The sequence below is a fragment of the Bombina bombina genome, chromosome 6, assembly GCF_027579735.1.
Source record: "Bombina bombina isolate aBomBom1 chromosome 6, aBomBom1.pri, whole genome shotgun sequence".
Classification (NCBI taxonomy): domain Eukaryota; kingdom Metazoa; phylum Chordata; class Amphibia; order Anura; family Bombinatoridae; genus Bombina; species Bombina bombina.
Genome location: NC_069504.1, coordinates 326,110,846 through 326,136,270, shown reverse-complemented (window position 1 = coordinate 326,136,270; position 25,425 = coordinate 326,110,846). Strand labels below are relative to the sequence as shown.

Below are 25,425 nucleotides of genomic sequence, written 5' to 3'. Positions count from 1 at the left end.
GGGAAAAAGAATAGATTTAATGAGCATTATTTTGGCAGTTAGTGAGAGTGGGAATAGGGACCATCAATGTATTCTATGTGTAATATTAGCAAAGAAAGCTGTATAGTTAAGTTTATACCATAGCTCAGGATCTCTATGTAATTGAATCCCTAAATATCTAAAACTTTCCACTTCTCTGAAATTATGTTGCTGGAAGCTCTCCTTGTGTTTATGAACCCATAGTATCTCTGATTTAAGAGTATTTACTTTATAGCCAGAGATTAAACTAAACTGTTCTAGAATTTCAAGCGCTTTTGGGATGTTTCTTTTAGTGTTTTTGAAATAGAGTAGTAGATCGTCGGCGTATAAAGAAAGAACACAAATTTGGGGACCTAATTTTATGCCTGAGATTTCTTTGCGAAGATATATTGCCATAGGTTCTATTGCAATATTAAAAAGCAGGGGAGAGAGAGGGCAGCCCTGTCGTGTCCCTTTTTCTAATTTAAAAGACGCGGTTTGGCTACCGTTAACCAGAATCGTGGAAATGTGGAAATTATAGATGGCTTTCACAAAATGGATTATGTTTCCAGAAAAACCAAAGTTGAACAAAGAATTGTGAAGATGTTGCCAGATAATAGAATCAAAAGCCTTCTCGGCGTCAATCATCACCATGGCAAAATCCTGTTTACATGTTACTTTGTCTCCATGAAGTTTATTCCATAGATGTTCAAGAATCATATATGTTCTACGAATGTTTTTTGTAGGAGATATGCCCATCATAAAGCCTGACTGATCTTGGTGAATAATCTCCTGTAATACATTTTTAAGTCTACTAGCAATAATAGTTGTGAGCAGTTTATAATCTACGTTCAGTAGAGAAATCGGTCTATATGAACCAGGGTCTGAAGGATCTTTATTCTTTTTAAGAATAAGGGTGATGATTGACGCCGAGAAGAATCTGGACATGGCCTTTTTTTTAACATAATACTCATTAAACAGCTGGGTAAGGATAGGCACAATCTCATCTTTAAGTAATCTATAAAACTCAGCAGGTAGTTGATCTGGACCAGGGGCCTTGCCTAGTTTAGCTTCCTCTAAAGCTTTTGTACTTCGATCTGATCAGGAGAGACTACTGGACATGAGATACTATTCCAGAACCTCACACTGTCCTCTGGGTCAATTGTTTTAGCAGTATATATCTTTTGATAATAATCAAAAAACACATTTTTGATATCCGCCAATGCTGTATAGTTCTTATCACCCACTACTAGCTGCTCAATCGTATTATTCTTTTTCCTGACTTTGTCAAGTCTGGCAAGATATTTTGCAGATTTACCATAATGTCCTGTGTAAAGGGCATTCATTCTCATTTCTTCCATGGTCAATTTAGATTTTAAGAAGAGATCCCTATCTTGCCTAGCCATCTTATATTTGTCCCAAAATTTCTTTAACGGTGTAATTACATAATTTCTGTAAGCATTCGTGACTGTGTTTGATAGCTGCAGTTCACGTGCAATGTATTTCTTTTTGGCTGTGACCATATAGGCTTTAATCTGTCCCCGTAAAAATGCCTTTGCGGCTTCCCAGAAAATTTCTGGTTTATCTGCGTGCAAATAATTGTCAGAGCTATATTCTTGCCATTTATGACGTATCCAATGTTGGAACGGGATGTTGTTTATTAGGTGTTTTGGGAAATAGAAATTGTTAGTTGCTTCTGCTAGAGGAGGTCGAAATTCCATTTCGAGAGAGATTATAGCGTGATCAGTGATTACAATGTCATTTATCTGTGCTTTACTTCTGACTTTAAGAAGGGGACTAGAAATTAAAAAAAAATCAATCCGTGATCTATGGGATTTAGATTCACAGGTGTATAGTTTAGTATCGGAGTGTTGAATACGCCAAATATCATGTAGTTTAAGATTTTTACAAATCTGACGAAATAAACGAGTTTTTTTAAGAGGGGGAATATACTGTTTGGGTGTAAATCTATCGAGGGAAGACATAGGGGTTAAATTGAAGTCGCCCGCCACTATAATTTTCTGATCTAAGTTGAGTGATAATTTGATAATAATGTCATCCCAGAAAGCCTGGTCTATATTATTAGGCCCATATATATTGCCCAGAACATATTGAACCCCAGCAATCTCGATATGTAAAATTAACCACCTGTCATGTGTGTCAATTTGGATATTCTGAATGCTATGTTGTAGATTTTTGTTAATAAGGAAAGCGACCGCCTTCCTTCTCCTGGAACAATCTGAAGAGATGACCTTACCTATCCATTTACATTTAAACTTCTCCATCTCTGCTCTCTTTAAATGCATCTCCTGCAACCATACAATATCTGGTTTGTTATTTTCCTTTTACTGGGAGATGTTATTCCGCCAACATTCCAAGAGAGACATTTTAGTTTATCTATCATTGTGCTGGGGTGTCAGGAGTAGGGTAATAATTCATAGAGTATACCATATTCGTATTAACAGGGAGATGGACCAAGGAGGAGAGATGGACTAAGGAGGAGAGATGGACTGTAGGAGAGAGAGAGGGCGAAGAAAAAAAAAAAAAAAAAGGATAAGAAAGAAAGACAGAAGACAGCACTCAAATCCCTGAGCTGCGGACAGATTACTAGTTTAGACATCTCAAAACACATCAACAATGTTAGCCGCAGCCGGCTAACACACAGTTTAAAAATAAAAAAACACATAATACTCGTGTATGCTTCTAGTTTGACTTATCGTTGTCTGCAATTTTTACCAGATAACTTTCTTATTTTTACAAAATTCCCTGGCTTCTAACATATTATTGAGGATACATTTACCATCTTGTTCCTCTATTACAACTTTAGCTGGGTAAACGAGCCTAGCCTTGAAGCCAGCATTGATCAATTTAGTACAATATGGGGCTAACTCTTTTCTTTTAGAGGCGGTCTCACTGGAATAGTCTTGAAATATTAAAACTTTACTTTGGCCAATATATAGATTCTCCATCTTTCTATAAAGTTTTAAGATATTCATCTTATCCTGATAGTTGAGATATTTAACCATTACTGGTCTGTTATAATTCTTGTCATTTATAGCATCCCTGATTGGCCCCAGCCTATGTGCCCTTTCTACTGGTATTGGTATATCTTTCTGTAAGATACCAACAGCCATGGGGAGAGTTGTATTTGAGAAATGAATTAAATCTACATAATCCCCATTGTCGGGGAGGCCAATTATTTTAAGGTTATTTCGCCTCGAGCGATCTTCTAACTCATGCATTTTTGCTTGGAGCACTTTCAAGGTTTTAGTGTTTGCATCTATATTTTTACAGTTGTCCTTCTTTAGCTCTTGTGACAATTAAAATGAGGTCTGTATTACTTAATATATTACCGAAGGATACCTTTATACAACAAACGACAGTATTGCAATGTATCAGGCTGAACAGGAAAATTTGCAGGAGAGACAATACACTGTGTTTTTATGATAAAATCACATATTCTCTCTTTAACCATATGCCTGTTGCTATGAAAATAGACACATTAGATACACTTTTCAACAGATTTTTTTTTTTCCCTTTAATTATGGGGGATATATTCATAAGACATGTCCTTGGAAGTCAGATTCTTATTTGCTTGTGGGGTATTATATTGGGGTCTGTTTTGCAGATATATGACAGTCGTCCCTTCCTTTAACCCTCACAGTTGAGGATCCAGGGCACAGCTTGCTAGTGTGGTTTAGGAGTGTATAGACTCTATGGACTGCTGTGTCAGAGTTGCAACCAAAAGGAAAGGGGATGAGAACCTGTGCCCTCTGACTTATACAGCGGTAGCAGGGCTGTGGGTCCCAACATTGGATAATATGCGAGTCAATATAGGATTTTTCCTCCCCTATTTTCCCCCCTTTTCTTCCTTTCCCTTAACGTCAGCTTTCCCCTACCCTTGGATTAACTTTTAGGGAAAGATTACTTGTGTGCGGGAACCTTTTTGATTAAAAGGACTGTGATGCAAAGTAACTCTGAAAGTCCTGAGGACTTTTTCCAGGCAACAACCTCGATTATAAGTACCCAAGTCTCTGCTTACAGATTGTAGATCAATCAATTATAAGTACCAAAATCTCTACTTACAGTCTGTAGATCAAATAGCACAAGAAATTGGCAAACCGTAATGTATCAGCTCTGGGAGATTTCCCCAAGCATATCCTCTGCTTGTTACTTCGGTCTTTACCAGGAAAGACTTTATCCAGTGCTGTCTTACCCGTAGCCAGGGGGTTTCTGTAAGCTTTTACTCTTTTGGTCCCTCCGCCGAGAAATACTGCTCAACTTGTCAGCCTCCCATACTGTGCTTACATCCAGCAGGACTTTCTATAAAGCCACCAGGGCTAATTCCTGTGGCGGACCTCCAGGCAAGCAATAGTTTTAGCAGGGACAGCTGTACTACGTGTCAGGCTCCAGCGACCGAGCCAGTCGGCTTGTTCCAGGTCTCCGAACTGTGCACCAATGATCTAGTGCAAGCGCCCTAGGCAGGCAGATGGCCTGCAGCAACGGGCTAGAAACAGGGGTTGGTGTAGTTCGAGCTCTCCGCAGCAGCACTCAGCGTTCCTCGTGCTGCGCTAGCTCCTCCCACCGGAACCGGAACCCGGAAATCGGATATACTTAGTTTATCACCAAGAGACGATTAAAATTGGTTTCAGCTTGTTGGAGCCTTCAGTCTCAATCATTCCCTTCAGTAGCTATGTGCATGGAAGTTTTAGGTCTCATGACTGCAGCATCAGACGTGATCCCCTTTGCTTGTTTTCATATGAGACCTCTCCAGCTTTGTATGCTGAATCAATGGTGCAGGGATTATACAAAGATATCACAATTAATATCCTTAAATCCCAATGTTCGTCTCTTTCTGACTTGGTGGTTAGATCACCATTGTATAGTTCAAGGGGCTTCTTTTGTTCATCCAACCTGGACTGTGATCACAACAGATGCAAGTCTTTCAGATTGGGGAGATGTCTGGGGATCTCTGACAGCACAAGGGGTTTGGAAATCTCAAGAGGTGAGGTTACCAATCAATATTTTAGAACTCTGTGCAATTTTCAGGGCTCTTCAGATTTGGCTTCTGTTGAAGGGAGAACCGTTAATTTGTTTTCAGACAGACAATATCACAAGAGTGGCATATGTCAGTAATCAGGGTGGGACTCACAGTCCCCTAGCTATAAAAGAAGTATATTGGATACTTTCTTGGGTGGAATCCAGCTCCTGTCTAATTTCTGTGGTACATATCCCAGGTGTAGACAGTTGGGAAGTGGATTATCTCAGCGGTCAAACTTTACATCCGGGGGAGTGGTCGCTCCACCAGATGTGTTTTCTCAGATTGTTCAGATGTGGGGTCTTCCAGAAATAGATCTGATGGCTTCCCATCTAAACAATAAACTTCCCAGGTACCTGCCCAGGTCCAGGGATCCTCAGGCGGAGGCGGTGGATGTGTTAGCAGTTCCTTGGTGTTACCAACCTGCTTATATCTTCCCGCCTCTAGTTCCTCTTCCAAGAGTGATCTCCAAGATCATCATGGAACAATCAAGTTTGTGTTTCTGGTAGCTCCAGCATGGTCTCACAGGTTTTGGTATGCAGATCATGTTTGGATGTCCAGTTGCCAACCTTGGCCACTAACTTTAAAACCAGACCTTCTGTCTCAAGCTCCATTTTTCCATCAGGATCTCAAATCATTAAATTTGAAGGTATGGAAATTGAACACTTAGTGCTTAGTCATAGAGGTTTCTCTGACTCAGTGATTAATACTGTTACAGGCTCGTAAATCTGTTTCTAGGAAGATTTATTATCGAGTTTGGAAGACATATTTCATGGTGTTCTCATAAATTCTCCTGGCATTCTTTTAGAATTCCTAGAATTTTACAGTTTCTTCAAGATGGTTTGGATAAAGGTTTGTCTGTGAGTTCCTTGAAGGGACAAATCTCTCCTCCTTGGAGTCTTAATTTGGTTTTGAAGGCTTTACAGGCTCCTACTTTTAAGCCTATGCATTCTTTGGACATTAAACTACTTTCTTGGAAAGTGTTGTTCCTTTTGGCCTTCTCTTCTGCTAGAAGAGTTTCCGAATTATCTGCTCTTTCTTGTGAGTCTCCTTTTCTGATTTTCCATCAGGATAAGGCAGTTTTGTGGACTTCATTTAAATTTCTACCTAAGGTTGTGAATTCTAACAACATTAATAGAAAAATTGTTGTTCCCTTTTTGTGTCCTAATTCTAAGAATTCTTTGGAAAGATCCTTTTATTCTTTGGATGTTGTAAGAGCTTTGAAATATTATGTTGAAGCTTCTAAAGATTTCAGGAAGACTTCTAGTCTATTTGTTGTCTTTTTTTTTGGTTCTAGGAAAGGTCAGAAAGCTTCTGCCATTTCCTTGGCATCTTGGTTAAAGCTTTTGATTCATCAGGCTTATTTGGAGTCGGGTCAGGCCCCGCCTCAGAGAATTACAGCTCATTCTACTAGATCAGTCTCTACTTTGTGGGCTTTTAAGAATGAAGCTTCAGTTGATCAGATTTGCAAAGCAGCAACTTGGTCTTCTTTGCATACATTTACTAGATTCTACCGTTTTGATGTATTTGCTTCTTCGGAAGCAGTTTTTGGTAGAAAAGTTCTTCAGGCAGCTGTTTCAGTTTGATTCCTTTGCTTATGTTTAAGGTTTTTCTTTTCAACTATGAGAAAAAACTTATTTTTTGTTGTGGATTATTTTTTTCAGCGGAAAATGGCTGTTATTATTTTTTTCCCTCCCTCTCTAGTGACTACCACATCTTGGGTATTACTATACCATACGTCACTAGCTCATGGACTCTTGCCAATTGTATGAAAAAAAAACATAATTTATGTAAGAACTTACCTGATAAATTCATTTCATTCACATTGGCAAGAGTCCATGAGACCCACCCTTTTTTATGGTGGTTATGATTTTTTGTATAAAGCACAATTATATTTCCAGTTCCTTTTTTGGTGCTTTTTACTCCTTTCTTTATCACCCCACTACTTGGCTATTCGTTAAACGTAATTGTTGTTGTGGTGAGGGGTGTATTTATAGGTATTTTGAGGTTTGGGGGAAACTTTGCCCCTCTTGGTAGGATTGTATATCCCATACATCACTAGCTCATGGACTCTTGCCAATATGAAAGAAATTTATCAGGTAAGTTCTTACATAAATTATGTTTTTTTGACAGAAGAGAGTCCAGTAGTGCTTTAGGAATAGTGACTACTTCAGTGGTCTGATTTTCTTCTGACTGGTGAAGCTGGTCAATATATGTGTTAAAATAATATGTACTGGTGGGTACTTAATAAGCAATTGCATATGTTGCAGTCACTGAAGGAGCAATAATATAATAATATAGCCATAAACTCCCTTCAGGTTGTAAAATTCTTATAAATTAAAATAACACCACAATTTGACATTTTAAAATGAATAGACTATATTGTAGTAGTAAGAAAGCTGGTCTCTCATCTTTATGTGTTATAAAGTGGGTAATACTGCTGTGACATTCTTGTATTATCAGAGCAGTGCTCCTTCTAGATGCAGCTGTTTGGTAGCATTTAAGCTCTGTCAGAACTTAATGCAGGGAAGGTGTATAATCTCTTGAAGATCCCCCAGTACCTCTCGTGGCTGGAGATCTCTGAAAACCTCTCCGTAAATCTGGCGAGAGTTTAATGCATGGGCTCTCCAGGTAAGTTGACCGGAGATGTCAAGTTTATGCTGAATTTTGGCAGCCTCTTTCTTCTACAATCCGGAAAACCATTTTCAGTGATATTCACGCCTTGTAAATTTAGTAGCGCTTGGTGCCGGCCTAGGAGCGATCGTTGCACCATTAGCAACACCGGGCTTGTAGAAGATATTGTCATCAAAGATGAAGGTGTCTTGTGCTCTGCATCTCCTCCAGTAGGATAGCCGTCTTATGTGTAGCTTGTTTAAATAAAAGAACAGCTTACAAGTGGTCTTTACATGGCATGTAAACAGGAGCTCTCTCATGGTGCAGCTGTCTCACCCTCCCCAAATTACTATATATTTTATATAATTACATTTCATAGACAAAAAAAATTATAACCGAAAATGTTCCTCCAACAGTCTTGATGACAGTCGGTAATCCTTTACTTCATACTTTAATGAATATAGTTGCAAGAGATGGTTATAGCCAATAATAGAGCAATAAAACTTTGTAAATACAGACATGAGATATAACATTAGTTAATATTAATAGAAAAATTTTATAATAAATGTATTGTCCTCCATTTATAAAGAGCTGCAGGTGGATAAGACTTCCAGTCAAGGAACCTTTACATTCCCCAGTGGAAGTTAAAATTGCACCAGAATTCCTGGATCATTCTGGGGTGATTTGAGACCAGAAAGCATTGGTTGTATGACAGCTGCTTCTTGGATGTATCTACAGCTTTTTACATTACTTTTCTTTACTGTTCAATTGCTGTAAGAACTATACGATTTACGATCATCTTACATTTATAAACTTTAAGATACCTTTATTTATAATTTAAAATAACAAATATCGGCTATCCTCCTTACTCCATATTTATTTGTAGTCAGGAATTATTTTCTTATAACCTTATTACATGATTTCAATCATTTTTGGCGCAAATTCTGAAACATAGTGATGTTTTATAATTTGATTGGCAATTATTAATTTAAGGTGATTTTTTTTCTCTTTCTGCAGACAACCATTGCACTTCAATTATATTTCTTAAACTCTGTTTTCCTTACTGTACATAATTTTCAAGTCTCTATTTGTGATTCAGTACGCTATGTTAATAAAAGCATTGTTATATTTTAAAGACCTTATGCTATAATGCACATTTAACAATTTTAATAATTTACAAAGCATATTTCTTCTGTATACCATCATTGTAATGGGTTTTCTGTGTTGTTAGCATTCTAACTAATTTCTCGTCCTACAGGGCAATGAAATAAACATACTGTGCTGTGAAAAATCTGTCAATAACTGTTAAAATGAAATTAAAATTATATTGTGTGGGTAATGTGATATAAAGGCTTAAAAAATAGTTACTCATGCAGAGTATTGGTAAGGATTCTAATTAAATATCCTGTGATATGATGCTGGTCTAATATTGTCTCATACTGTTGAACCAAGAACTTAATTTTCTCAATATATAAAACATTTATTGAGCTTTCCATACTGAGCTTTATTTAACAAAAAAGAAATCAGAAGCCTTTCATGGACATCAAGCAGGTTAATTGGAATAAAAACAAATATCTTGGCAAAATATAGACTTTCCTATGTGTGTGTTACCCATGTCAATGCCTCATTTACACTAGCTGTAAAGTAGAAGACCTATCAATGTCTATTGTAGTACAAAGAATAATTTACTCAAGATTTTTATAAAAGCTGGTAATTTTTATGTTTCAGAAGCCTAAATCAAATGACAGGGTTGCAGAAATGAATATGTTAGATTTGGAGGTGTTTAACAAATATTGTTTTCAAACAACACAAGAGGAACAGATTGCACTCCAAAAAAAAAAAAGTCAGATGAAAGGTATATGAATAATTTCAGTTTTTATAATTACATTTTTTACTCATCACCAGATTGTAATAGGTCTTATTAATTATACTGCTAAGCAAGCAGTCTGTTTCCTTCTATAGCTTCAGTATAATGTGTTACTTTTATCAATTGTAGCCATAGAGGCTCTTTGAATTTCTCAGTGCATGGCATGTCTTAATTTTCTATCAAACATCTTTACCTTTTTGACTGTTTTACTATTTGTCTTACGCATTTGGTCTGATAATAACATACATTTTATTCAGTGCGCCAGAAAATAGAATGAAACTCATCTATAATGGATGCAGCTAATGACTAGGGCAATATTTGCAGACACAAATAATTGTTAGCTGAGGAGCACTAAAGCCAATTTCTGTTTTAGTATAAACATTTTAGAATTCAAAGTCATCTGAGGAGAAATCATAAATTAAACTCATAAATCTTCACAAATGTTTAGCAGCCCCAGCATTTGTGCACTGTGTGATATTTTAGAAAGTCTGAAAAAAAGTTTATTGCTATTTTTTATTATAATATCTTCATAACTTCTTCACTATTGAAATCTACAACAGTTATGAGGGCTGGGGACAATAATTCTTTACAATGCAGATCTGTTGAATTAATGTGTACAACCTGCCGTCGTCTTTCTGCTTTGATTAAAAGTGAATGCTTGTGACAGCTGGACAAGGAAGGGGGGGGAAGCAAAATTGCACTGTCAGTCCATCAGTTTTTCTAACTGTTTTCTGGTTACAAGAGTCACAATAAGGTTCTATTCAAATAAACACATTTAATCCTAGCCAATATTTCATTGTCACCGCTGTGGACAGCCAAGAATGTTATATACAAACTGTAATTTGTTATAGGCAAAGAGGAAATCTAGCTCTCAAATACAGAAGCCTTATTTATTGAATACCAAGCGATCATGCAGAACAGACAGGAACATATACTGTATCACAAGCAGGACATGCATGCATGATTCACCATTCCAGGTAAAAAGGAATACAAAGTATTTAGTCTGTAGCAAAGGTGAAGTGTGCAGTTTTTTGTTATTTATTATTTATTTATTGAAGTTCTATGTGCCCTGTAAATCATCCACATGTACTATATAAATAAATTCATACTCTGAGTGAAATATTGTTTTGACCTTTTGTATTTCAATAAGATTTTATTACAAAGAATCATTAAAATTTAAACATACTACAGAATCCTCTTTTTTGCAAAGTCCATTAACTATATACTTTAAACACCTTAAAGGCATTCATTTTGAGGGTCAACTGCATAAATAATTAAGATTCAGTATAATTGAAAATGCATTGCATATCCTTTTTTTTTTTCTTTCATGAAGACATCTATCTAAAATGGGGGTGTGGGGAGAGAGCAGATGAAAATATGCAGTGAGCACCTCTTCATAACAGCAGTGTGTTTAAGGATCATATACTGTTTAAGGCTTTTAATGAGAGTCCTTTAAACTCATTAGTTATAATGGCAACATGCTGGAAAACATGAATTATTTTCTTTTAACTATTTGCTCTAAAGGATGGATGTGTTGAATTTCTATACAACCTCAAGACAGATATAGTTTGATGTGCAAGCGTCTTTTAACCTACCATATTTATTTACTTTGATAAAGCTTCCATCATGATCACCCCTGGCTCCACAGCCACCTAACCTCTCTCACATTCACCGGATCTTCGCTAGAATCCTTGTACTATTGCTTCCTTCTATTATCCTCAAGAGAAAGAGGACTTAAACATTTGGCACATGACCTACTTGCTGCCAAAAGACCACAACTCCATTTTTATCCTCTCTGCTGCTATTAATATGGTTGTCCTGTAGCTTACATTTATTTTGTGACACTTTGTGCTCTTTTGGTTCAAGCTTTGGTGTTGTTACTTGTCCCTTGAAGTACCACAAGAGACAAAGGCATACAAGAAGGATACTTCTTGTATGCCTTTGTCTCTTGTGGTACTTCAAGGTCTGATACTGGTGCCTTTACACCTTTTTATGTACTTGCCCACTTTTAAGGTTAATCTGTAAACTGGATATGTGCATATTTGGAATGGAATGCTGGTTTTGAAGTCTCTCAATAAAAGTATTGGTGAAGTTAAAGTGGTAAAGAAATGCTAAAAAGTCAAATGGTTACTGAGATTTTAATTAGTTTTACCAGTCTTGTGTGACCTAGAATTTCAGAACCTTTTAAAAACAATGAGAACCATTTTACATTTTTTTTGATGGTTTGTAATAGACTCCTTTTTGTGTTTATTTATATTCATGTTGCAGCATAAATATTGTGGTTGTAGTTTTGCTATGGAGCATAGAAGTATGGAGTGTATAGTAATATATTCTGGCCCACACCATACTCCTAAACTAAATTACCATAATTGCGGTACAATCCTGATTTTCTGTCCTTCCAAACACTGTTATATGGGGGGGGGGGGGGGTAGTCCTTTTTCTATGTGTTCATAAGCACCAAAGTTTTAAGGGACATTCTGATGCACAAATGATATGGTTTTTTTTTGTTTTTTTACAGCGTACATATTTTTTCCTACTGATTCTAAGTATATTTTTAACTTTTATAAATTCCAGTTCCTGAGCTGCTAGCACATCTGAACAGAACATGGCATGGGATCTGCTTGTTGTATGACTGCTACTTCTGATTGGCTAACCAGCAATGCTTACAGCTCTGTAGTTAGTTAGGATGCGTAATTAAAGGGATGTTAAACAGTTTGTTTCATTGTTGAATTAAAAAAGCACTAAGCAGTTGTTTATACTTAATAGATGATATTGCAATATGCATTATTCATCTATTTAAAGGGACAGTCACACTAGAATGTTTGTTGTTTTAAAAGATAAATAATCCCTTAATTACCCATTCCCCAGTTTTGCATAACCAACACAGTTATAATAATACACTTTTTACCTCTGTAATTACCTTGTATCTAAGCATCTGCAGACTGCCCCCTTATTTCAGTTCTTTTAACAGACTTGCATTTTAGCTAATCAGTGCTCACTCCTGGTCCTGGGTAAATTCACGTGCATGAGCTCAATGTTATCTATATGAAACACATGAACTAACGCCCTCTAGTGGTCAAAATGCATTCAGCTTAGAGACGGCCTTCAAGGTCTAAGAGATTAGCAAATAAACCTCCTAGGTTTAGCTTTCAACTAAGAATACCAAGAGAACAAAGCAAAATTGGTGATTAAAGTAAATTGGAAAGTTGTTTAAAATTACATGACTTATTTGAATCATGAAAGTTTTTTTTGGACTTGACTGTCCCTTTTAAATAGATTTTTTTTTTTTTTTTAAAACTACATTTGTGCATTGTCTTTTACTTCCTGTCAGAGCCCTACAAGGAGTAGGAGGCCTTTGCAGGAAGGTTTATCTTAGTATGATGTCATTAAACGTCTAGGCTAGTGAATAGATTAGATAACAGGGAGTCATATTTGCTCAAACCCAGAACTGACAGAGTACACAATTTGTTTACTTTGATTTAACATATTTGTTTTTACCAAAGAAGCTATTTTTAATATCTCTTTAAAAATGTAAATGTTCTAACGAATTATTAGAATGTGCCAATAATGTTAATATACATTTTATATATGAGTTTTTTTTATTTTTTCCTAGCATGTAATTTCTCCAACATTGGTGTGTCCGGTCCACGGCGTCATCCTTACTTGTGGGAATATCTCTTCCCCAACAGGAAATGGCAAAGAGTCCCAGCAAAGCTGGCCATATAGTCCCTCCTAGGCTCCGCCCACCCCAGTCATTCTCTTTGCCGTTGCACAGGCAACATCTCCACGGAGATGGTTAAGAGTATGTGGTGTTTAGTTGTAGTTTTTTATTCTACTATCAAGAGTTTGTTATTTTAAAATAGTGCTGGTATGTACTATTTATTCTGAAACAGAAAGAGATGAAGAATTCTGTTTGTGAGAGGAAGATGATTTTAGCAGACAGTAACTAAAATCCTTTGCTGTTTCCACATAGGACTGTTGAGATGAAGTAACTTCAGTTGGGGGAAACAGTTAGCAGACTTTTCTGCTTAAGGTATGACTAGCCATATTTCTAACAAGACTGTGTAATGCTGGAAGGCTGTCATTTCCCCTCATGGGGACCGGTAAGCCATTTTCTTAGTCTCAATCAGAATAAAGGGCTTAATATGGGCTATAAAACTGGTAGACACTTTTATGGGCAAAATCGATTGCTTTATTTGGGCATTTTATACATGTTTATGCTGGTATTTCACATTTATAATCTTGGGGAACGTTTTTTAACATCAGGCACTATGTTAGACATCTTTTCCAGTCAGGAAGGGCCTTCCCAGTTGTAGGCTGAGCCTCATTTTCGCGCCATTACTGCGCAGTTGTTTTTGAGAGCAAGACATGCAGATGCATGTGTGAGGACCTGAAAATAGTTGGAAAAGTTCCTAGAAGGCGTCATTTGGTATCGTATTCCCCTCTGGGCTTGGTAGAGTCGCAGCAAAGGCTGTAGCTGGGACTGTAGAGGGGTTAAAACTGTAACCGGCTCCGGTTTCGTTATTTTAAGGGTTAAAGCTCTGAAAAATGGTGTGCAATACTTTTAATGCTTTAAGGCACTGTGGTGAAATTTTGGTACATTTTGAACAATTCCTTCATATTTTTTCACATATTCAGTAATAAAGTGTGCTCTGTTTAAAATTTAAAGAGACAGTAACGGTTTTGTTTTAAAACGGTTTTTGTGTTTCACTGACAAGTTTAAGCCTGTTTAACATGTCTGTGCCTTCAGATAAGCTATGTTCTATATGTATGAAAGTCAATGTGTCTCCCCCTTCTAAATTACGTGATAATTGTGCCAAAGCGTCCAAACAAAGTGAGGACAGTACTGTCACAGATAATGAAGTTGCCCAAGATGATTCATCAGATGAAGGGAGTAGACATGGTTCTACATCATCTCCTTCTGTGTCTACACCAGTTTTGCCCACTCAGGAGGCCCCTAGTACTTCTAGCGCGCCAATGCTTATTACCATGCAACAATTGACGGCTGTAATGGATAACTCCATAGCAAATATTTTATCCAAAATGCCTGCATATCAGAGAAAGCGCGATTGCTCTGTTTTAAACACTGAAGAGCAGGAGGGTGCTGATGATAATTGTTCTGTCATACCCTCACACCAATCTGAAGGGGCCATGAGGGAGGTTTTGTCAGATGGGGAAATTTCAGATTCAGGAAAAATTTCCCAACAGGCTGAACCTGATGTTGTGACATTTAAATTTAAATTAGAATATCTCCGTGCACTGCTTAAGGAGGTGTTATCTACTCTGGATGATTGTGACAACCTGGACATTCCAGAAAAATTATGCAAGATGGACAAGTTCCTAGAGGTTCCGGTGCACCCCGACGCTTTTCCTATACCCAAGCGGGTGGCGGACATAGTGAATAAGGAATGGGAGAAGCCCGGCATACCTTTTGTTCCCCCTCCTATATTTAAGAAATTATTTCCTATGGTCGACCCCAGAAAGGACTTATGGCAGACAGTCCCTAAGGTCAAGGGGGCAGTTTCTACTCTAAACAAGCGCACTACTATTCCTATAGAGGATAATTGTGCTTTCAAAGATCCTATGGATAAAAAATTGGAGGGTTTGCTTAAAAAGATTTTTATACAGCAAGGTTACCTTCTTCAACCCATTTCGTGCATTGTTCCTGTCACTACAGCAGCGTGGTTCTAGTTCGAGGAACTAGAAAAGTCGCTCAGTAGAGAGACTCCATATGAGGAGGTTATGGACAGAGTTCACGCACTTAAGTTGGCTAACTCTTTTATTTTAGATGCCGCTTTGCAAATAGCTAGATTAGCGGCGAAAAATTCAGGGTTTGCAATTGTGGCGCGCAGAGCGCTTTGGCTAAAGTCTTGGTCAGCGGATGTATCATCCAAGACAAAATTGCTTAATATCCCCTTCAAGGGTAAAACTCTCTTTGGGCCAGAATTGAAAGAGATTATCTCAGACATCACTGGGGGAAAGGGCCACGCCCTCCCACAAGATAGGCCTTTCAAAGCAAAGAATAAGTCTAATTTTTGTTCCTTTTGTAATTTCAGGAACGGACCGGGCTCTAATTCGGCATCCTCTAAGCAAGAGGGTAATACCTCACAGACCAAACCAGCCTGGAAACCGATGCAAGGCTGGAACAAGGGTAAGCAGGCCAAGAAGCCTGCCGCTGCTAACAAAACAGCATGAAGGAGTAGCCCCCGATCCGGGACCGGATCTAGTGGGGGGCAGACTCTCTCTCTTTGCTCAGGCTTGGGCAAGAGATGTTCAGGATCCCTGGACGCTAGAAATAGTTTCTCAGGGTTATCTTCTGGAATTCAAGGAACTACCCCCAAGGGGAAGGTTCCACATGTCTCACTTATCTTCAAACCAAATAAAGAGACAGGCATTCTTACATTGTGTAGAAGACCTGTTAAAGATGGGAGTGATACACCCAGTTCCAACGGCGGAACAAGGAATGGGATTTTACTCAAATCTGTTTGTAGTTCCCAAAAAAGAGGGAACTTTCAGACCAATCCTGGATTTAAAGATCCTAAACAAATTTCTCAGAGTACCATAGTTCAAGATGGAGACCATTCGAACGATTCTACCCACAATTCAGGAAGGTCAATTTATGACTACCGTGGATCTAAAGGATGCGTATCTACATATCCCTATCCACAAAGAACATCATCAGTTCCTAAGGTTCGCCTTTCTGGACAAACATTACCAGTTTGTAGCCCTCCCATTTGGGTTAGCCACTGCTCCAAGGATTTTCACAAAGGTACTTGGATCCCTTCTAGCGGTTCTAAGACCAAGGGGCATTGCAGTAGTACCGTACTTGGACGACATTCTAGTACAAGCGTCGTCTCTTTCAAAGGCAAAGGCTCACTCAGACATCGTTCTGGCCTTTCTCAGATCTCACGGATGGAAGGTGAACATAGAAAAAAGTTCCCTGTCTCCGTCGACAAGAGTTCCCTTCTTGGGAACAATAATAGATTCCTTAGAAATTAGGATTTTCTTGACAGAAGTCAGAAAGTCAAAACTTCTAAACGCTTGTCAAGTTCTTCATTCTATTCCTCGTCCTTCCGTAGCTCAGAGCATGGAAGTAGTAGGATTGATGGTTGCAGCAATGGACATAGTTCCTTTTGCGCAAATTCATCTAAGACCATTACAACTGTGCATGCTGAAACAGTGGAATGGGGACTATACAGACTTGTCTCCAGTGATTCAAGTAGATCAGAAGACCAGAGACTCACTCCATTGGTGGCTAACCCAGGATCACCTATCCCAGGGAATGAGCTTCCACAGTCCAGAGTGGGTCATCGTCATGACCGACGCCAGCCTAGTGGGCTGGGGCGCGGTCTGGGAATCCCTGAAAGCTCAGGGACTGTGGTCTCAGGAAGAGTCTCTTCTCCCGATAAACATTCTGGAACTAAGAGCGATATTCAATGCTCTCAGGGCTTGGCCTCAGCTAGCAAAGGCCAGATTTATAAGATTCCAATCAGACAACATGACGACTGTTGCGTATCTCAATCATCAGGGGGGAACAAGGAGTTCCCTGGTGATGAAAGAAGTGACCAAAATAATACAATGGGCGGAGAATCACTCCTGCCACCTATCTTCGATCCACATTCCAGGTGTGGAAAACTGGGAAGCGGATTATTTGAGTCGTCAGACTTTCCATCCGGGGGGGAGTGGGAACTCCACCTGGAGATCTTTGCCCAGTTGACGCAACTATGGGGCATTCCAGATATGGATCTGATGGCGTCTCGTCAGAACTTCAAGGTTCCTTGCTACGGGTCCAGATCCAGGGATCCCAAGGCGACTCTAGTGGATGCACTAGTAGCTCCTTGGACCTTCAACCTAGCTTATGTGTTTCCACCGTTTCCTCTCATTCCCAGGCTGGTAGCCAGGATCAAACAGGAGAGGGCCTCGGTGATCTTGATAGCTCCTGCGTGGCCACGCAGGACTTGGTATGCAGACCTGGTGAATATGTCATCGGTTCCACCATGGAAGCTACCTTTGAGACAGGACCTTCTTGTTCAGGGTCCATTCGAACATCCAAATCTGGTCTCCCTCCAGCTGACGGCTTGGAGATTGAACGCTTGATTCTATCAAAGCGTGGGTTTTCAGATTCCGTGATAGATACTCTGGTTCAAGCCAGAAAACCGGTAACTAGAAAGATTTACCATAAAATATGGAAAAGATATATCTGCTGGTGTGAATCCAAGGGATTCCCATGGAATAAGATAAAGATTCCTAGGATTCTTTCCTTTCTATCTGTCCTACTACACAAACGACTGGCAGTTGTGCCAGATGTTCAAGCATTTGTTCAGGCTTTGGTTAGGATCAAGCCTGTTTACAGACCTTTGACTCCTCCCTGGAGTTTAAATCTAGTTCTTTCAGTTCTTCAAGGGGTTCCGTTTGAACCTTTACATTCCATAGATATTAAGTTGTTATCTTGGAAAGTTTTGTTTTTGGTTGCTATTTCTTCTGCTAGAAGAGTTTCTGAGTTATCTGCTCTACAGTGTACTCCACCCTATCTGGTATTCCATTCAGATAAGGTTGTTCTGCGTACTAAGCCTGGTTTTCTACCAAAGGTTGTTTCCAACAAAAATATTAATCATGAGATAGTTGTACCTTCTTTGTGTCCGAATCCAGTTTCAAAGAAGGAACGTTTGCTACACAATTTAGATGTAGTCCGTGCTCTAAAATTCTACTTAGAAGCTACAAAAGAGTTCAGACAAACTTCTTCTCTGTTTGTCGTCTATTCTGGTAAAAGGAGAGGTCAAAAAGCAACTTCTACCTCTCTTTCCTTTTGGCTTAAAAGCATCATCCGATTGGCTTATGAGACTGCCGGACGGCAGCCTCCTGAAAGAATCACAGCTCACTCCACTAGGGCTGTAGCTTCCACATGGGCCTTCAAGAACGAGGCTTCTGTTGATCAGATATGTAAGGCAGCGACTTGGTCTTCACTGCACACTTTTGCCAAATTTTACAAATTTTATACTTTTGCTTCTTTGGAGGCTATTTTTGGGAGAAAGGTTTTGCAAGCCGTGGTGCCTTCCGTTTAGGTGACCTGATTTGCTCCCTCCCTTCATCCGTGTCCTAAAGCTTTGGTATTTGTTCCCACAAGTAAGGATGACGCCGTGGACCGGACACACCAATGTTGGAGAAAACAGAATTTATGCTTACCTGATAAATTTCTTTCTCCAACAGTGTGTCCGGTCCACGGCCCGCCCTGGTTTTTTAATCAGGTCCGATGAATTATTTTCTCTAACTACAGTCACCACGACACCCTATGGTTTCTCCTATTTTTTCCTCCTGTCCGTCGGTCGAATGACTGGGGTGGGCGGAGCCTAGGAGGGACTATATGGCCAGCTTTGCTGGGACTCTTTGCCATTTCCTGTTGGGGAAGAGATATTCCCACAAGTAAGGATGACGCCGTGGACCGGACACACCGTTGGAGAAAGTAATTTATCAGGTAAGCATAAATTCTGTTTTTTACACTCCAATGTCCCTTTAATATTAAGTGTCCATGGATACCAACTTTCATAGGCCACTGGAGACAAACCACCTTTAAAAGTGCAATACTTTTTTTTTATGCCTGCGTAATTGACTTCCATCCAGTCTCATACTAAACACAGACTTTTAAAAACAGAGAAAAGTTTATTCTGGCATCCTTGCAAAATCTGCTCCAGTGTGGCAAAAACATATTTTGCATTGGCCAGTTTATACACAACGTAACTAGATGAAGATGTTATTATGGGAAGAGATTGAGTTCAGCTACATCAGCACATTGCAGTCTATTGATCACAAACTGCAGGTTTGAACTTTACCAGTTATTCTGAAAAATTTCACCCAACCACTTACTTAGGAAAACTAATGTAGGAATAGTGAAATTTAAAACACTTGATTGTAGAACCACAGAAGGAGATAAGTATTTATTGAGACAGTCTACAATTTGCTTATGTTCTGTCTTTACAAAAGATTGTGAAGATATCTACATTAAGGGATGCTAAAAAAATGGAGATGAGTTTAGCGCTAATCTTTTTACAGAGGATGAGGTTTTGTTGGCATTATCAAAAATAAATGTAAAAAAGTCAGTGGGTCATGAGAATATTGACCCAAGGCTTTTACAGGAACTTCGATCTTTGCTAGCTGCCCCAATAACTGATTTGTTAAATCGTACACGGTTAACAGGAGTTCCAGATGTCTGGAGAATAGCAAATGTAGTACCTCTTTATGAAAAGGGCAGTATGGAAGAATCTGGTAACTACAGGCATTTTAGGTTAACTTCAGTAGTAGGGAAATGAATGGAAAGTCTCTTAAAGGGATACTAAACCCAATTTTTTTCTTTCGTGATTCAGATAGAGCATGCAATATTTAGCAACTTTCTAATTTACGCCTTTTATCATTTTTTTTCTTTGTTCTCTTGGTATCTTTATTTGAAAAAGCAGAAATGTAAGCTAACGAGATGGCCTATTTTTGGTTCAGAACCTTGGGTAGCATCTGCTGATTGATGGCTGCATTTAAGCACCAATCAACAAGCGCTACCCAGGTGCTGAACCAAGGATGGGCCGGCTCGTTAGCTTAAATTCCTGCCTTTTCAAATAAAGATACCAAGAGAACAAAGAAAAATGTATAAAAGGAGTAAATTAGAAAATTGTTTAAAATTGCATGCACTATCTGAAGCATGAAAGAAAACATTTGGGTTCAGTATCCCTTTAAAAGAAAGACTTCAAAATCTGCCTGGTTTTACTTCAGAGAGATCATATCAGGCTAATCTTCTTTGATTATGTAACAAAAGTATTAGACATGGTGGAGCAGTTGATGTAGCATATCTAAATTTAAGCAAAGCATTTGACACTGTCCCACACAACAAACTAATTCACAAACTGTATCTCTTTGGTCTAGACTCAGAAATTTAAATTGTGAACTGGGTAGAATGCAGGCTTAAGGATAGAAAATAGAGTGTCTTAGTAAATAGAGTACATTCAGCAGAGAGGGCAGTTACTAGTGGTGTTCCTCAGGGGTTAGTTCTGGGGCCTGTTTGGTTCAACATATTTATAAGTGATATCAGCAAATGGATACAGGGAAAATTATGTCTGTTTGCAGATTATACAAAAAATTGTCATAAAGTAGATGTTGCAGGGGTTGAACAAACTGAGAAGTGTTATACAAAAATTGGAGGACTGGACAAATTTCTGGAATCTAAAGTTATGCATTTAGCAAAGAAAAATCAAAACGTTCATTACAGACTCAATAACACTTTATTAACTGTTACAGATGAGGAACGCGACTTGGGAATTATTATTTCAAATTATTTAAAATTTAGCAAACAATGTAGTATTCCAGCGAATAAGGCCAGTAGAATGCTTGGTTGTATTGGTAGAGATATTTGCAGAAGAAATTCTTATGCCACTTTAGAGATCATTTGTTTGGCCTTATCTTGATTATTGTGTGCAGCTCTGGAGGTCATACCCCCAGAAAGATAAATAAACTGGAATCTGTGCAAAGGAGGGCTTCTAAAATGGTACATGGTTTACAAAATAAAACTTACAAGAGAGGCTCAATGACATAAACATATGTATAGTTTAGAGGAGAGAAGGGAAAAGAGGTGATATAATAGTGACTTTTAAATATATTAAGTGGCTTAGTAATGCTGAGGCAGTGAGTATTTTTCATAAAAAGAAAAACTAAAGAACAAGGGGTCATGATCTCAAGCTGAAGGGAGCTTTAAGAATCCCTGGGATAATTTTATACTTTTAGGAAATATTGGGTAGGCTTGTTGGGTTATGGTTCTTATCTGCCATCAAAATGTATATGTCTCTCTGTGACCGTTTTTTTTTGTTTGTTTTTTTAAGTGTGTGATTGTTTTAGTTTTTAAATTTTAAATTTTATTATTTTTAATATTTACACAACTTTTTTTACCTAACTCCTCTTATGACTGAAGTCTACGAATGACTTTATTAAGGCTATAAATTAATTGTAACACAGTGTAAATAAAGCAGATTTGTGCTCTGTTATGCGTTCTACCTTGGTTTTATGTGTGTGTGTGTATATATGTGAGTGTATGTATGTAAATGTGTATATATATATGTGTGTGTGTGTGTGTGTATATATATATATGTGTATGTATGTAAATGTGTATATATATATGTGTGTGTGTGTGTGTGTATATATATATATGTGTGTGTATATATGTGAGTGTATGTATGTAAATGTGTATATATATGTGTGTGTGTATATATATATATGTGTATGTATGTAAATGTGTATATATATATGTGTGTGTGTGTGTGTGTGTGTATATATATATATGTGTGTGTATATATGTGAGTGTATGTATGTAAATGTGTATATATATATGTGTGTGTGTGTGTGTGTGTGTGTGTGTATATATATATATACAGAGAGAGAGAGAGAGAAAACATTTTAAGGTCTGAGGTTTTAAAAAACTGAAAATGACAACTCAATTTATGGTAATTTCACAGTACCTCAGAGAAAGTGAATTGGACAAAAAATTTGAGCAGCACAATATATTCACTCATGTTGACAAATTATTAGTATTATTTACTTTATTTTAGGTGTAGTTGTTAAATCATCTATTTTAACAAACCACAGGTTTTAATTCAGAAATCAAAGCAATCTAGTCATAGAAAGTTTAGAAATCAAAGCAATCTAGTCATAGAAAGTTTAGAAATCAAAGCAATCTAGTCATAGAAAGTTTAGAAATCAAAACAATCCTTTTGTTGTAAAATACATCTAAAAATGTGTTTGTTTCACTTTCTCCCAGGGAGGCTTGGGTTAATACTTTAAGGCAATTTATGCAAGCTTTTAGTTAACTTTTCCCTCCTTTCCTAAGCTTCTATGATGTCACATGATTTTAAAAGGTGTATTATCAGTTTTACATCAACAATCATGATAGACAAATTATTCTTTGCAATAGTAACCAAGTTTAATCAGTACTAAACTACCTTAAAGGGATAGTTTACTTAAAACTTTTCTCCATTTTAATTTGTTCCAATTATCCACTTTACCTGCTAGTGTATTAAATTGTTTACAAGTATTTCCTTTACCCTTATAATGGCATTTGAAATAGTTGATTTAGCCTGTGGTATCCCCACGTATTCTGAAATTTCTATCTTCAAATCCAAGCTATAGATAAGCTGTGTAAACACAGGCTGCAGAAGAAATTACACTCCCAGTGGGATATAGAAGAGATAAGATATTTGATCTTCAGCCCCTTACCTTAATCTTACCATTCTTTGTTGCTTCCCCTGTGCACACTATACTCTTTATAAACTACTGCAGTCTATAATCTACATACCCACATAAATTCAGCTCTCAAGCCCTGCACTCCATCTGTCAGCCTCATACCTACATTAGATAAGACCTTTGGTTCTGCTGATCCTTACCTTACAGAGTTTTTCACACTCTTGGCTGCCTGTTCTGTCCCTAAAACACAGTATTTTTGTGTATGGAGGGGGTAAGAGGAGGCCATGGAATGTGACTGGCTTAATGACAGGCAGATGTTTGACAAGTGCATTTTGTGCACTAGCTCTAGTTATTCTCTGTCACTTCCTTTCTTAATCGGCCTCTATTGCTTTTCATTGTACCCCTAGGGGTTGTATGATTCTCAGCAGCTGATTTTACATTATTTCACTAACAACTCCTGTCAGTAGACTTTTTTTTTTCACCTGGCTTTTTTCCTTAGGCATCTCAAGTATTTTTCACCCATACTTAAAGTTTCTGAGGTCACAAACTCTGTGCAGGATGCTTGTCCAGTGTACCTACTTGACAGTCAGGTGTACAAATTTCTGTTTTTACCTTATGCTATAACTATTGATGTTAAAAAGCTTTTCACACTAACAGTAGATCTACTGGGACAGAAAGCAACACATTTAATGTTACTAAAATACAGTTGGCACAAAAAGCTACAAACATATGCAGGATTTGCCCTAGGCCACACCTATAAATATGTACAGTACATAAGGATTAGTTTCCTACAAATAACTAAACTGCTGATATGTAAAAGAAAATACACACCTAATATCCTTCTTATTTAACATAATTATGTAAAAATATATCATTGTTTTGTGCTTCTTACTAATCTCTAATTTGTATATTGTTAGTTTTAAAAAGTTATATATATAATAGGCTGAAAAAACAAACCTCATTAACACAGAAAATATTTACCCTATAAATGACTGACTATAAACTTGCTATAGATCAACAACTGTAACATAAACAGAGCAAAAATAAAGTTTTGCCAACGTGGAAAAGTACTCCTTTGTATGGGTGTCCTGGGCTATGTGCTTTTCTTTCCATAACCATTTAGAATTTCCCCTGATGGAATGTGTTTCATAACCCCCCAACTGTCCCGATTTTTGCTGGACAGTCACAATTTTAGGGGTCTGCCCCGCTGTCCTGGGAAGATTGACATTTGACTTATTTTTTTAATTCTATTGGGCCCATACATGGTCATCACATGTTACCAGTAAACACTCAGTGGTTTTTGGTGCATGTGACTGCATGAGAAGGCAGCGACCGTGCCACGGTGTTGTTTCGAGGGCTAACTTGGAAGTTCTGACAAGTCACCTCAGGAGCCTCACTGTGTCTACTTACTAGTGGAGTGTGGCAGTGTGCTGTGAGTCTCTGAGGTCGGCAATCAGGACTTCTTTGGCCACTGGTAAGATCTGAGAGATGTTCAGACTCGGAGTTGGATCATCAGCATTGCTAGAGATTTATCTCCCCTTTTAATCCCAGACTGTTTTTACAATGGGTTTTGCAACCTAGCCCTATCCCTGCAGTGTGAGGAGTGACTGCACCCAGTCTCCATTATTATGTCACACAAAGCAGGCATTGCTTCTAATACTGCATGTTAGTGAGGCAATCTTACTACCCAGACAGGAGGGTGAGGGGACAAGGGGCAGGTTGATATCAAACCGTTGCTACAACTAAAAGTAGAAAAAAGTCAGATGATTGTGTGTAGCGGGGGGAGGGGGGTTGAGGTGGTGCAGGGAGGTGGTGATGCAGGGGGTCGGTGCCGCCACAGCAGCAGCCAGGGCAATGTGTCTACTCAGCTAAATAATTTAAATTTTTTGTCAGAGTGATCTGTAGTGGTCTCTGAACCATTCAGCAGGATAAGCAAATTATTTGAAAGTTGTATACAGGGTTAAAGTTTTTGTGGGATTTATATACTGCTCCAAATGCCTTTTTTTTTTAATGTTTTTTTTTATAATATACACAGAGCACTTAATACCTGCTAAACCTCAAGAGCATTATGTACAAACACAAGAAAAACACTGTACAAAATAAAATGTAGCAGCTTTAATTTGTTAGGAATATTCATTCTGCTGTCAGTTAAAACATTTGCTTCAAGCAAAGTCTGAAAACATTACCTGTTGCAGACTGGGGGAGGAGGCTTGGTGTGGTTACCTAGGTAACCAGAAAGCGACTCCCTAGTAAAAAAATTCAGTTATCAGACTTTTTTCTTTTCAAAATAAACAGCCAATCAGAATAGAATCCTCAGTCGGATTCTTTACCAGCAGCAGTTCAAATTTCTTCTTGCAAGCGGACAGGAATTTCTAATGCTCATGTGCATTAGCAAGAACACGAACAAGCATTGAGTTCTAAAGAGGAGGACGAAGGAAGAGGGGGTGGAGTTTGGTGGCCATGTCTACAGCTGAAAAACGTATGTGCTGTGGACGATTACTCCATATCGTTAGAGGTATTTAATATGGGAGGTGGTGCAGGCGTATCTAAATGATGGTATTAAGTTCTGCCGGGTGTTGACTGTCCCTTTAATGTGTGTTATGTTCTGCCACTTGTTAAGTCCACCCCCCACCAATCCCTGCTGCAGCCCGCTACATATCACACTTTTGCTCACTGGGGAGATAAGGGATATAAAACCCCA

At 38.1% G+C, this 25,425-nt stretch overlaps 1 protein-coding gene across 1 annotated transcript in view; it reads left to right on the top strand.

Annotated features, from left to right (window-relative positions):
* The window catches only part of LOC128664413 (dynein axonemal heavy chain 3-like), a 2,586,207-nt gene that overhangs the window by 147,341 nt on the left and 2,413,441 nt on the right, over positions 1-25,425 (top strand). Inside the window, exon 4 of the mRNA XM_053719244.1 lies at positions 611-636. Coding sequence (XP_053575219.1) covers positions 611-636 — 26 coding nt within the window. The remainder of the gene's footprint in view (positions 1-610; positions 637-25,425) is intronic.